Here is a 15,790-nt window from a genome sequence, read left to right as displayed (position 1 = left end):
AGTATCTTCAGCATAACATCTCCTGTATTATTAAAAACATGCACGTGAAACAAAGAGCCGGAAGAGGAGAACTTCTATACATCACACAAAACCTCGCTCCCCAAATGCTAACAGACATGCCTGTTCAAAAACCATCTGCTAAGTCACCCAACAAACTGGTGTGCCCGACTGGTGCGAAGGAAAGGAGAGGGCCTTAAAGCGATAAAGTGCTGCTCTACCATATTGCACAGTATCTCAGTGATTACTGGATATCTGCTTGCATCAACCAAAAATGAAAAAGAGAAACTTCCTAGTAACAGGAGACCCACATTCAGGATTTTAATGTGACATTTTCTTCCTGGTGGTGCACTAGATCACCCAGCTCTATACTTTGACTGTTCAGCTACCCTCTATTCACATTGTTTTCCAGTAGAAATGCTACAGAAAAGCAAAATCCATTTTAAAATTTTCATTAATGAACAAAGATTAGGCAAATAAAAGTGCTTATTTAAATATCACAGAATCATAGAATGGTTTGGGTTGGAAGAAACCTTAACGATCACCTAGCTCAAACTCCCCTGCCACAAGCAGGGGCACCTTCCGCTCCAGCAGGTTGCTCCAAGCCCCATCCAACCTGGCCTTGAACACTGCCAGGGATGGGGCAGACACAGCTCCTCTGGGCAATCTGTGCCAGTGCCTCAGCACCCTCACAGTGAGAAACTTCTTCCTATCAAATATCAAAACATTATTTTTTAAGCTAATAAAATAGTTAATTGTAATGATTTGAGCATTAATTCTATGACTGAATTTAGATTTACCATAGAAAAACTTCAGTCATGCCTTAAGAGATGCCTCTTAGTCACTTCCATGTCACCCTTATTAGTTTTTACTAGGTTTTACACTTTAGAGACTGAAATCCTAAAATAGAGCTATGGGTAATAGATAGGGTAATGAAGAAGAAGTTTTCAATGATATTTTTAAGTAGGAAACAGATTCTGGCATCGCAGCAACACAGCCTGTAGATGGCTACCATTCATCCTGCTTCCTCAATAGTGTCTACCTGCCTGTAACTATTTGCTCAGCAAAGGTGTAATAACTAATGTGGCCCAATTAAATGGTGTATCTTACTATGAAATGTGTTTCAAATGTTAATTTGTAACCTACTTCCTCTAGAAAGTTTGGGAGGACTCTAGGCAGGATGAGGTTTGAGCCAGAATTACTGCTTTTTTTTGTCTTGATTCCTTCATGCTTGACAAGTATGAGGGGAAATAATAACATATGTCAGTGTTTTCTTTCCCAGATGTAGCCAGCTCTCCATGTTATAAAACCTAAAGCTACTCAATAATTGAAAATTGATACAAAATGTTTTAAGCCTAACACCAATATATGAACTGAGAAGCCTACAGTCATTAATTTGAGGGACAACGCTGATATTACTAAACATTATTAAATAAGGATTTTAAAGTGAAAAATAAAACAAAATGGGGGGGAGGGGGGGAAGAAAGGCCTTGTGAGGCACTAGACAATAAAAAACACCTTATAAATAGAATTTTGTTTTTTGTAGGGAAAGGAATAGGGAAAGGACAACCTGAAACTGGAATACGATGATCAGAATGAATAAGCCAACCTGAGAAAAGTGAAAAGAATTAACAGTATTCAAGTGCTAAAGCTTCATTTTAATGAGACAGCTAAGTATAATGTAGACATAAAGGGTTTAAGAGGATCCCATAAAAAAGTAGTTGCCTGCACGATGCCAGTTATTCCCAGGCACTCACTCAATGCAGTTCAGCAAGGGCCGAATCCCTTTCAAGTTCCACCTTAAGCAAAGATTCAGGCTGTAAAGAGCTCTATTGCAGCACTGGGTACCCTCCTGAGGCCTTTCGGAGCTAGAAGAACCCTACTGCAGCAAACTGCTCCTCCAACATCCATAGGAACCACTAAGCCCTACCGCAGCCCAGAGACAAGCCTCACATGCCCCTGCAAGTTCCAGCCCCCTCCCCATCACAAAGCAACGTAAAGGGGCCGGCTGCCAAAACAAGTTGACAATTAATGCTTTCATGATTTAAGAAATGTTGCTTCCCTCCCAGGCCCAATCTGCTCACACAGCAGTGTTCAGGGACAGCCTCCAGGCTGTTCTCACTGCTGTTTCATATACCACGTGGAGTTCCAGGATCACAAGGCAAGGAAACTCATAACCCGTGATCCTGTGGCCTCTAACCAAGCCACAAAGTGTTCAAACAGGCAAGTTTCTTGGCACAGACACCAGGAAATACATAAGCCCAGTGCTGTTGTTAACTCTCTACCATTGCTAAATTCACCCAGGCACACAGCAATTAATTCCAAGGAGGAGAGGGGAAAGAAGAAAATTAAAACAGGGGGAAAAAAAATTTGAAAACCTACTTTGAATAATACTAACACTTTATTTTAATATAAATAACATCAACATTAGTACCAAGATATGCTTAAAAGAACTAGTATATTTGTCTTGTAATGGGACTTGAAAATGGCTTACTTAGGCAAAGTTACAATTACTTATCTTCATCACAATGGGCATGTGGGTCCCTCAAACTGAAGAGGATTCTGCAGTTATATCAACACACAGCAGTTTCATGGAAGAAAATCCAACACAGATCTCTCTACATCAAGTTTCTTTCTCTACTTCCCTTATATTCCCTATTTTCAGGGCAAAGACCAGGGCAGTTTTTGCACCTCCATGGGCATCTAGTCAAAATCACAGTAATGGCAGCCAAATTTAGGTAGCATCTCCAGATTTCAAGGCAACTTTCAATGACCCCTGTTATTTATGTCACTTACCCAGTCCTTCACAAGGCTTTCTGAAGATCCTCCCACAGACAGAGAGGGAGAAGAGCACAGAAAAGCTCAAATATAAATTAACAAGGGAAGCTTTAGGAAAATCCCTATTAAGATGTGTTTGGTCTTTTCCCATGTTCATCTTTAATTCCTTCCTTTAAAGTCCTCCAATGGAAGGTTCAGTTATTTAACGAGTGGCTTTTTATTAATCCATTTTGAATTGTCCAGACACTAGAGCATTCATTATAGCTTATCCCATTAGAAAATTATGATATTATGTTTTCCATTAATTTGGTACTATGAGAATCAGTTATGATTACCATAATACCTGTCAGACATGACTAAGAATAGAACAGAAAGAAGGAGACATATTTCATCTGGGGGATAGGAGGGAGAAACCAAGAAGGCCAGGACAGAAAGAGCAATCAGTTTTCACAAATAGTGTTTCAAAAGACCACTTCAGCAAACCTCCCAGGATGCACAGACAAGGACGCAGGCACTACCTGAACTGCCTGCAGAGCACCTCTGCGTCAAAGCAGAAAATGGGTCTGTAAAATATACTCTTGGAAATTCACTTCACTGTAGACATCTAATGGAACTTCTATTGGAAAAGGATTATACTGAAGAGCAGATGTGTGATTTTGCTTTTCAGCTACTCAAAAACATAGCTTGAGCACTTGTAAAAGCAACTCAACCATGCTCAATGGCTTTTCTTTTCAGCAAAGTGCCTGTTACTCCTTTTGTTCACATCTTAAGCACAATGTTACAGATTTCCTGTTTTATCACTCTGCTTGTTCACTACCCAGGTGTATTTCTGGGGTCACAAAATGAAAGCATGAGGGTTGCTTAATGACCAGGAGAATTCAAGGTAGATTTAACTGAAAAATAAGCACAAAGTGTGTCACAGAAGGAACTTGGTGTTTTCTTGTAGCTTGGTAACATACTAACTGTACCTTTGCCCTGATGTCCCATTGACCAGGGACACCTCCTTTATCCGAGTAACTCTTGAAAGCAGAACACTCAGTTCAAACATATGCTTTAGGAAGTTAAACAAAAACCCTCCTACACAAGAAATTCTTTGTTACTTTCTGTAACAACAGGAAAAGTAAAGTTGGTGCAATGTGAAATATCACACAAATTCTCTTTCCTATCCAAAGGTTTTTCTCCAGTTTTGTGCTTTGGGGTTTGTTTTTTAACTTCTTCAGTGCTTATCAATTCATTTTGTATAAAGTACACTATTTTAAAATGTGATTCCATATCTAGGTGCAGTTAAAAACATAAATCTGGTGGTTTGTATGTAAAACATATTCATTACCCTTCAGGTTAATTTTTTCCATAAACACCAATAACAAGCAGTCTCAATATAACGTTGGCTGAGACCTAAAACAAGTCAAACAATCCAATTTAAACACAAGGTTCTGAGACTCCACTGTGGTTTGAGTCACTTGTATTACATGATCACACTGTATAAAAATCACAGTTGTCCGCACAGCAGGGTGACAGCCCAGCATATCCTGAGCTCAGAGTGACTCCATGCTGTTGACTGATACAGCTACAAGCCTATAAATAAATGACTGAAGCCATGTTCACACTAATTAGTCTGAAAGTTAACAACCACACATTGTAAATCAAGCAGCACAACTGCAATCAGATGTCCTTCAGTCTCGGTTTGAGGGAAGGTTCCTACGTGGATCCTCTGATAGCTGGTAAGGGCTGCAGCCTCCCCCTCTCCCAGGGGAGCTCTGCAGGCTCTTTTACAGCCACCCATTTCTCTGAACAACATCTTCATTATCATCGAGGCCCCTACAAGCTGTCAAACCTGGCTGACATCGGCCAACAGATTCAAAGCTGCAGATGAGACCGGACTGGCTGACAGACGGGCTATGCCACCTCTCAAGTTTCACTTCAAGAAAACAGACAAGAAAACAGCATAAAAAACTCCTGGGGACTGAAGAGAAAAGAAACAGCTTTCTTTGGATACGACTGTGACTGTGTCTGAGAAAGAAACTGTGCACATAATTGGTACTTTAAGGGAGAGTTGTGCTGTAAAGCACATTTTTGTGTGGGAATAAGGTTTTCTGTGATAAACGTTATCTTAATAATTTGCTAATGCAGACTTATAATGATACTCACATCTCCTTTTGTCATACCAGCAAAATATGGCAACAGTTAAATGGGAGATTCTGCTACTCCCAGGGCTTTCTTCACAGTGCAGCTGAAACCATAATAATAAATCCAGCGACAGAGAATGCAGAAACAGGGGAAATCTTGTACATCTCATCAGAAATATTCCCTAAATTTATATACTAGCACACACATCTCAGTTCTTGTATGAAGGACAACCTAGATTAAATGCCTTTACCTACAATACTGAAAGGCAGGAGTTTAATCTACAGCAGTAAGGGTCTGCTGGAAAATAAACACGGGTGTCCTTGTACTACCTTCTGTCAAATGACATCTAGCTTTTGCAGAGGAGAAACTATGCACACCCATGGTAACACATACAGACTGGTCACTACATTAAATCATGTACTTGACCTGCTTTTTAAATTTGCATCTTTAACAATATTATAGGTAGACTTCACCTCCCAACAACTCAGGTCAGGCTTGGTGGGCAGCCACCTGAGACAATCTTTAACTCCTCAGCAACAGTTAACTTTAGAAAGCTACTGTATCATCCATGCATAATAACCTGAAAAATACTTACTCTTCAGGGAGCAGACCACGTCAACAGAGACTTTTCTGCTTCACCTGCATAGATGGAGCATTGAACCAGACTCAGTAATGGTCTTACCAATAGGAGCTTGTCCTGCATAGCTAAGTTTTAAGATACTTATATGTGATCCCCCTCTTACACATTTCTGATATCGGCTTTTAAGACAATGTGGCAAATGCCCATCTTTGGCAGAAGCAACACAAAATATAGCTTCAGATATGACCAAGTTGATTTGAATTACAGCCTCGAATGTTGCTGTAACTATCATGACACTATAAAGCTTCCCTAAGACTCCTGGATTTCACTTCACATGTACTTTAATATCTTGTTTCTTCTGATCTGTTCTTTTACTCCTGCTATCGCAAGTCATAAAGATAGCATTGACTTAACATGCTGTGTACAGCAAAGTACAATTCAAAGAAATTGCACTCTTTACCTGCAGTTCCCCTTGTCTTTTGGGGCACGAGGTACTCAAAATTAGAAATGCAGGGGAAAAAAAATCGTGCCTGACCTCACAGATCTATTAGACCCTCATAAGGCTGCTGTTCTGTCATTCTCTTCCTCTATTGATACATATAGGAGCCATCTGGACTGAACAACAAATTACCTCAGTTATCTAAGTACAAATATCTTTCAAATGTATAAGTATACAGAAAAAAATGATGCGTGCACTCCAAGTTTCTTTACCTCTCTATTACTTTTTATTTACAATATAAACTCTTTGGAGAAGAGTCTTCATAATGGCACTATTTGAAGTGTCTGAGTCTTCAACAATAGGCGCTTCTGCCCATCAGCAATTAAGATGCTGAGCGCCATGTACACCCTTTTTCTGTTAGATAACTCTGAAAAACCCTCTCTCAATAAATAACCCTGGCTTTGTATTCCTAGCTACTGCAAAACAGAGGACTTTGCTCTTCAATTCAGTCAGCTGTTCTTGCCAACAATACCTGCTTTCAGATACTCAGACTTTTAAGAGTCTTCAACTCTAAGAGCTCAGTTAGGTTAAAGCAGCTGAGTGCTAATCCCATTTATTTCAAAACTGGTCTTAATTTCAAATAAACAAAGCCTGAGAAACCAACAGACTCACCTTCCTCTCACATCATTTCAGCAGGAAAGCTACTATACAAAGAAACTCATTCCTTTTTTCTCTGCTGGTTTCTGGGAGCTCTCAACAAAAAGCTGAGTTTGAAAGTATTTTATTGTTCATCATTTTCGTGATATAACATGCCAAGGTAACCTGGCAATGTATTTGATAATACTGAAATAAAAGAACTAGGAAACACTATTCGAAAACTAGGGTTTTAAGTCTAAATGCTTAAGACTGCAAAGTTTGGGGGATTAGAAACTGTAAATGAGGCCAGTTTAATTACGTTGCCTCACACATACCCACACTGCCACTGTGCTCCGGCCCCACTAGCACTGGAAGGTCTTTGTTCTTCAATGCTAGGGAGGGGGACAGACAAAACAAGGTAGTGATTGTGGCAGATCCCACAGGCCTGAAAAACTTCTGAAGCATTTGCATGAAAGCACTAAAAAGGACAGAAAAATAAGCACATGTAAACTGAAGCTATATGTGGCCTTCCTGATCTCTGTTAGTCCCACCCATTAACTCTTCAGTTAACCCAGTATTTTGCTGAAACTTCTTAGAGCTCCTTCTGCAGCAGTCAAGCCTGCTCCAAGATTTGCTGCTCATCAAGACAAGGATAAAGCTGTTGGGACTCTCCCTCCCTGTTACACCTTGCTTGGTACATGAAAATGGCAAGATCCTGCTGCATACCCTGTTTATTCTATTTCCTGTGTATAAAGCTGTGCAAAAACCACAACAGAGGAAGTCAGAGGTAGAACCACAAGTGTAGGAGCTACTTAAAACTCACCCAGACCTGGTCTCACCTTCCCACTCAAGCCAGATTGTTTCCTGTAATGAGTTTCTTCTTCAAGCACATTAGCTCTTCCCAACTGCCTGGGTTTTCATTTCCCTGGGGAAGACTTTTCCACAACCTGCACTATCTCATTTCTAGTAATTCCTTAGATACTGTTTAAGCTGATTCATTATAAGCTTCATCCCATTACTTCTAAGATATTATGAAGGAGCAATAACTAAATATTTAATTCCTCTTTTCAGCATTTAAGCCCTACAAATATTTCAACATTTGCATCTCCTAATCTATTCCAGTAGTTGCAACACAGAGTACACATGTATTTTTTTAATCAATGATTCCCATAATTTTTCTTGATCTTTTCCAACATAATTCAGATAATGAGGTTACAGAAACATAACTTTACAAGATACTGACTAAGGGGCTTGATGGAGGAAACACAAACTGCAGCTCCAGTGTTCGGCTCAACAATGTATTTGTGAACAAGAACAGCACTGTGATTGTAGCACACTTTAAAGTTCAAATTCATCACTTTTAAGCAGAAAAATTGCAAAGATTAACCACAAAGCAAAAAGGGCATAACAAGAGGAGAAAAACAAGCCACTGATGTCCAAAGACCACATACTTTAGGACAGGTGTGAAACTCAGGAGAAACAAGCCACCTGAGAGTGCTCTACTGCTTGTACCCCGAAGTTTCAGTTGCTTCAGCGCTACTGACATTTGCTATTGTGGAAAAGCCTAAGGAGAGTACAACAAGTTTTTCTAGAACATCCTGAACTGTGGCATCCAAATTGCCAGCCAACCATCAGCCTTGGTGTTGGCTTCTCTATTCGGCTTTAACTTCTCATTTTAGCAAAGGCCATACTCACATTAGACGCCACTCCTTAACACAGCCGTCCAATATTGCATTTTGCCACCCCTTAAGAAACACATAGCTAGACCATCTGCAACTTAAGCTCTTCATGAAAGCAACTGTTCTGCTTTACATTTGCAATGTTCTTCTTAAAGTACTGAGTAAAACAACTTTTTTCACCCTCACCTCATGGCTGCTGCATCTTCTCCATAACCATCTTCTACATAACCAGGCCAGGACTATTTATCTACCACTCATGACCCTTATGCCAAAAAAAACTTAAAACCCAACCATCTCCCATGCTACTATACTGATTATAAGACTTACATCCCATCTTATTTATTCTTGCCACTGACAGCCAAGACTTTTCTGTAAGGCTGCAAGGCTTTTCTCTGTTTTATTTTCCTTTCCCATTCGTTACAAGTTTGAGTCAATGCTCTGCTGTGAGCAAGCTGTCACTTCTACTTCATTTGCTTCAGCAGCAGGCTCTCCAGCCTTAGTTTTTAAATGGTCTACTTGCAGCCTTGTAACATAGCTTACTACATCCCTTTCTTAAATATATGATCCATGTAGATATCATTTAGAGGACCACACAATACATAGCAGCTATGTTTCCTAGCAAACACTGCTAGCTCAATTGCATCCTTACTTCAGAACTACAACATGAGCCATACCTACCATCACTGAGATTTTTGAGGGTATTTTTACATACTTACAAATGTTTATGTCACAATTTATTGTTGGTACCCGTGCTCACAGAACACACATTGCTACGTTTAACAGGCAGATCCCTCCTTCATGCTGGTCAAGAACAGCTCCTTTAGAACAGGCACAGGCATGCGGCCCATCCACCTCTCCCGTCTTCTCTCTCAAAGTCCTACACCTTAAACACGTAGCCATACAACAATAACTTCATTTTACCTACAGGGAAACACAGATCAGATACTACACTTCTTTCTCACAACTGAACAAGCGAGCATGCTCTCTCACGTCTGGCAGCCTCACTGTGCTGCCAAGGCCAAATGAGTGAATCAGCCCACGCAAGAACCTGGCCATACCCACTGGGTATCACCAAGCCACTGTCAACTATAATCCATCTGTTAAAGCACATCCTCATTCAGGTTAGGTAAAAGGCAGTGATTTTTAAAGAGAGGTAGTGCGTGCATCCTCATGCTGATGCTCACTCCTCTGGTCCTGCCTATACTAAAGGGCCTGTCCTGAGAAGGTGTGCATGACCATATTGTAGAATAAAAACTCTTTCTACTGTTTGCTCCTTTTGAATAGATGTGAGAGATAGAAAATAAAATCATTTCTTAGTGCACCTTACATAACTAAAAACACTTTCAATGTCAGACTTCAAGTTCTCTTAGTATCAACTTTATACAATCCAAGAATTCAGATCAGAGCCTACACCTTCATGGTCTGATCCAATGCTAACACACTGATGAACGTATGAAGGTTCTTATATATATATACATGTACATATATGTGTGTATATATATATATATATACACATAGCTTGTTTCCAGGGAGAGAGGTGTATCTGCTCTAAACACTTCAAAAAGTTCAAAAAGTTCAAAGTTTTGCACACAAAATATGGCAAGGTGAAAAAGTCACATTCAGAACAGTTAGCTCATCTCACCAACCCAGCATCAAAGTAGATTTTTATTGGATTCAGACTCACCCACAGATAAAGGCAGAGGCAAGAGAGAGGTATGCTCACCTCTGGCACATCAGAGCCTCACCTATCCTTACAGGTCTTTCAACTTCTTTTCATAAGGAAATTGTATTGATTATAAAGCAAATAATAAGCACTATTATGAAAATAGTAAGTTCAAACAGTTAACATAAGAAATAGCAAACTCAGCTTGCTAATAAACGGCTCATCCTCATTGGTACTGTGTTGAGAAAGTGACAGTATTGCAACACTTGGCTGTATTTAAGCTCTGAGTTATCTTTCTGCTATCACCCTGGATGCCGCTTAAAAGCAACAATCAACAATCAGTGCTCAGAAACAGATGCCACAAAAATTCCATCATGTACTTCAGAGACAAATATGAGATTTAACTACAGGTGTCCTTGCTTGTAATCACTGCATCTTTTCTTACTCTACCTGTGTTACCCTGATGTTATACATATTCTGTGAAAACACTCCATAAATTCATGCAAACGAAAAATATACACAGTAATCTATATTTTAGACACAGCAATTCATCATGAGCCACCAATTCATTCCCCTCTTCCCTGCATCAGAAATTCCATAATATAATCTCCACATATGTCTTTCGCTTCTCCTGTCAATTCAAAAAAGCATGGATAGTTAATTATAAGTTTTATAGTCCCAGTAAGCCCCTACCTAAATCACTTGTAAACATCCTGAATGGAAATGAAGACTCCAGCTGGCTCTTTACTGTTTACTTGTTTATCTCTTTCTGCTGCTACAAAAACAATCTAGTCACATGTTCCTTGTAAAATGAAACAGCTTATTTTATATCCCCGTCCTTTGCATCACTGTATTAATTTGAGCTGTTGAAAACTCTGCTATTGATACTGAGGCCTGGATTGTGCAAGCAGTTATTTTTGAAAATCATGTAATGTTGGTCCTAAATTTCCCTAAGGTCCTCTGACACCAGCTCTGCACGCAGAGGAGTTACTTAGACTTACAAGCATAACTGAGAGGCGTATTAACGTAAAACCAATCTAATGAATAATCACACAGAATGTATTTGTGGATTAAAGCACTGGCATGGCTTTTAATCCAAACAAATCCCAGAGTCACACAAAAGCCTCGTCTAAGCAATAAAACATATTTTCCTCTGTCTCCCCACTATCAAACATAAAAGCTGTTAATCCTTACGTGGTAACTGTGAATAACTGCGTAACCACATAGAGCACTACAGCCACAGACACAAGTTTCTGCCAGCCCCATCAGTCACTTCTGTTTGAAGAGTGAATCTAAGGAGTGTGTGCACACAGAGTTAAAAACTGATCACTTAAAACTTAAACCAAATTGGAATTTCTGTTTCATTTTATTGGAAATGAGAACAGAGCTATGGGAAAGTCTACACAGCTCATTTAAATAAACACTTAAAACCAGAGACAGCACTGGATAAGCACAGGGAATGAGAATTTACTGCAGTGCAAACTCACATTCTGATGCCAGCTGCATCCTCTGCAGGTGAGGACAGCACAGCATTTGTTCAACCAGTTAAATACAATAATTAGCTTATGCAAATGCAAAAAACAAATTTAAAAAGGTTAAAAAAAAATCAGAAAAAGCTTGTTTTCCTTTATTACTTCATGAATTAAAAGTCAAGTAGAACAGAGCAATCCGATGTAAGAAATGGAGGGGCACAAGAATTAGCGATAGTATCTGAAAGAATCGAGTTAATGTTTCCTTTATTAAATATCAAAACATTTTTTCTTATTTAGCATACATTAGATGCTTTTATCTAACTGACAAAACAAGTATAAAAATGCTTTTCCTGAACACTAATTGAATTCTAGTTTTCATGCAGAGAAAACATGACATAAAATAGATGAAAAAATTACTCCCTCATTCTTCTTAAGACTCTGAACAGATGAACAAAAACCAACGTATTTATTTGAACGGTGCAGATGCAGTGCAAAAACCAGAGAGCCAAAACCGGGTTAGGCCTAACAGGAACCCAAATATCTCATGCTATACAGAAGACAGTGACTAGTAACCAGTAACCTGAAGTCATCTATTCAGTAAGTGATCAGGAAAGCGCCTCAAAGCTGATTGCACTTCTCTATAATCCCATTATTTTGCCCAGGAAATGACCATGCTGAGGAATGATGGGATCTTGATGAGAAACTGCATTTTGTGGGACCAGATATGGGATTCTCCAGCCAAGTTCTCCAAATGATAAGACAACAAATGAACGCTTCTAGTGACTGTTTTGGAAAATGAACCTTAGAAGTAATGGTGACCAAAACCATTAACTTGCCCAAGCAAAATACATCAACCACCCAACCTCACCTCTCTGCAGATCAATACTCAATGAAGAAAACACAGTCTTCTGTCAGCTGGCAGGTTTTTAGTCGCTTTATAGAAACATTAAACCATAAGCACAGACTGAAAGGCTGTCATTGCAATTCAGCATTGAATGAGGGAAACCAAAGGATAGATGGAGACTCGCTAAGTAACTGAACTTTCTAAGTTCATAGAATCATAGAATAGTTAGGGTTGGAAAGGACCTTGAGATCATCTAGTTCCAATCCCCCTGCCATGGGCAGGGACAACCCACACTAAACCATGCCACCCAAGGCCTCATCCAACCTGGCCTTGAACACCGCCAAGGATGGAGCATTCACAACCTCCCTGGGCAACCCATTCCAGTGCCTCACCACCAGTTCATGCTCATGACTGGTTTCAAAGCATAACTGTAAAGCAATCAGACATAACTTCTGTTATGTTATCCAGAGATACAGTCAAACACCTCTAGTGCAACCTCTGTGTAACACAATTTGGGATGTTAACTACTTTAAGAAGAATGGTCAAGGGCTTTGACAACAGCACCAAAATGAAAGATTCCTTCCAAGTCAAGTCAGAGCACAAGAAGACTAAAAATATATCACAGCAGGAAAAAAAAAGACTAAAGTTTGTCACCCAAGCAATGGAACAGCAAGTAATCCTTAAACAACAACCCCCTCCCTATCACATGATTCATTCCAAGATCCATGTTCATGACTTATTACACAATTAGCAGGGCTATGACACCACACGGTGCAACTGCTCTATAATGCAGGAGTCTTACCAATAACCATTCATTAACTCTGACTTCTCTAATTAAAAATGACTCATGGAATAAGCTGCGTTATATGATTAAGCTTTGAACAAACCAAAGCTAATTTAGAGAGACACACAAAATTAAGTTTAATTCTATACAGGATCATGTTAAGGATTTTGAAAACAAGAGCTGCAGAGCAAACACCTAAATTGGAAAATTCCTTGGAAAGGAAGACCTTTCCTCTGTAAAATGCTGCAGTGATCCATGAAGAGGAAGAAAGCATGGCTGAGAGAAGATAGAGAATCGTAGAATGGTTAGGGTTGGAAAGGACCATAAGATCATCTAGTTCCAACCCCCTGCCAGGGGCAGGAACGCCTCACACTACACTATGTACAAGGCAAACTGATACAGTCAAAATATGATTATTGCTCCTGGCCTTTGGTTCCCCATACCTTCACTATTGCAATAGGAAAAGCTCTTGAATCCTCTAAAGCTTAGGATCTTTAAGATGAAGACGTTAAGATGTTTTACACTACACAGCACATGAGTCTAGCACTGACTGAAGGAGAGGAGCACCACTGACCCCAGCACTGCTCCCGGACTGCAGTACCGATACCACACCAAACAGCAGCCACACCTCTGAAAAAGATCAAGACTTGGAAGCAACTTCCCATAACACTGAATCCAGCTTCCTGATGATATTTTATAATCAAGCACCATCCCATAAACTGCAAGGTTTTAACAACTTCAATTGGAAGGCTCTACACAAGTTGCTTATTTCCACAGCCAGATGATTACTAGTTTTCAGAGTAGGTTTATACACAGCTACTCACTGTTAAAGACCATTTCTTTATCACTATGACCACGCCAGGCCTCCGCCTGCCCTGGTCTTTGGCTCCCTCTTTTCCATCACATCACAATTTCCATAATTTTCTAGGTATGCGCTGATCCAGCTCCATCCAAGTTATTCTCCCGTGTGCAATATAGGCTCAAGGTATAGAGTCCCTGTCTGTGATATATTTTCACCATGACATTCACACACTTTAACTCACACTTTATCAGTTGGTGTTTCCACTGTCTATCACAACCACCAGCCCTTTTCTCCTCTGCCATCTGCTTTCCATTTCCCTCACTCTTCTGTCTCAGCAGATCACAGTTCTAATCCACAAACAAAAACTTCTCCATACTATCAAAACACTACAAATACCAAGTCTTACCAATACTTGGAAGACCTATGCTACGTGCTGTCAGAGAAGGAAAAATCAAGTGTTTGTATGGAATAAGTTTAAAAATGTATAAGAACTATCTGGTTAAACTCAGGGGCAGGAGCATGAGGAAGCAGGAGGGTGTGATGAGATTATTCACCAACACTGACCTCTAACCGCTTGACTCCATCAAACTGCCTGAACCACTTGAAACCAACCTGCGAGATTTTCCCCTTCCTACCTTCATCAACTTTATTTTCGTAAGGCTTGTTTCCCCACACACACTGAAAACAAGACATCGATTGACTGACTTCAGAACCTGGCTAATTACTTTTAATATACCTGTATCAGACCAAGTGAAAGGAACAGTGGGAGCCTGATTGGCTGTCGATGCTTTTAAAACACTTTTCTTTTTAACTAGCTATGTCATTCCAGAACAAAAGAAGTCGGATCACTGCCAGGAGAACCTGATCGTTTCCTAGCATATGGTTCTTAAACGATATCATCAAAAATCAACTCTATCGTGCATATTATGCACTTCTTTCACCAAAGAAAGCAGTGTTTAATTCCCGGACCCAGCTCAGGAGGTGGGTGATAAACTTCTGTCACTACAGTAAATGAGGCAGACTGCTTCTTTTATACTTCGAGGTTGCCTACTAATAACCTTTATCATAAGACTCCTCCACAAACGTCGGTGTTGAAAACGAACTCGATAACAACCTCTCTGTTCCAAGCAGGCAGAAGGGGTTGCAGTTTCTAGACGAAGCAGCTTGCTTTCACATTCAGAAGCCGGCTGCACACCCGTGCCAGGCCCTCGCCCCTCAGCAGCTTCCTATCTTCACCAAAACAACCTTTCCGTCATCATAAAGGGCTCAGTCAAACCCATGACCCAGACTAGGGCACACTGACCGTCCCAGACGAGCCTCCCAGCACAACAGGGGGGCCGCTACTCCCGAGCCCGCCGGGCGCAGCGGCAATGCCGGCAGCGCTCCTCCGCGCAGAGCCGCTCACCGGAGCGCCGAGAAGCTCCTGAGGTCCAGGCGGAGCTCCCCGTGAACCTGCCCCAATGCAAGGGCTGTCACCGCCCGCGCAGGTAGGACACGGCGCTGCCCGGGCCGCACTCACCTGCGGTTCATGGGCCGCACTCGCACGGCCACCTTCACCGAAGCCATGGCTCATCCCTGCCGGGCCACGCGGGCCCGCACCTGCTCCAGCCGCCGCCGCCGGTCCGGCCTCGCCTCGCCCCGCCCCGGCCCGTCCCGCCCGGCCTGGCCCTCGCCGCCGACCCGCGCCCCGCCCGCCGGGGCCGAGCGCAGGCCGGCTCCCTCCCTTCGGCCTAGGCCATGTCGCTACGGCAACCACCGCCCGCCCCCCGCAGCGGCTTGCGCCGGCGGGCGGCTATGGGGGCAGTGCAGGGACAAACAAGGTCGCAAGGCGTTGCTCCTCCCGGCCATGACACCCGCCCTCGGCCGCGCCGGGTGGGGCGGGGAAGGAGGAGGAGGAGGAGGAGGAGGAGGAGGAAGAAGAAGAGGAAGGCCGGGAGCGAGGGGCCTTCGGGAGGAGGGGTGCGGTGGTACCGACATTACTGGGGCTGG

The 15,790-nt window shown here is 41.5% G+C and overlaps 1 protein-coding gene across 1 annotated transcript in view; it reads right to left on the bottom strand.

Annotated features, from left to right (window-relative positions):
- Window positions 1-15,367, bottom strand: part of KIF16B (kinesin family member 16B) — a gene marked incomplete at its 5' end in the record, with an annotated part of 139,758 nt that extends 124,391 nt beyond the window's left edge. Inside the window, one exon of the mRNA XM_080615968.1 lies at window positions 15,321-15,367. Within this exon, the coding sequence (XP_080472094.1) occupies window positions 15,321-15,367 (47 nt within the window). The remainder of the gene's footprint in view (window positions 1-15,320) is intronic.
- Window positions 15,368-15,790: the final 423 nt, after the last annotated feature.

Source organism: Psittacula echo (genome assembly GCF_963264785.1).
Source record: "Psittacula echo genome assembly, chromosome: 4".
In the NCBI taxonomy this organism is placed as follows: Eukaryota; Metazoa; Chordata; class Aves; order Psittaciformes; family Psittacidae; genus Psittacula; species Psittacula echo.
Note: the sequence above shows the minus strand (reverse complement) of the source record. Positions and strands in the feature narration are given on the sequence as shown.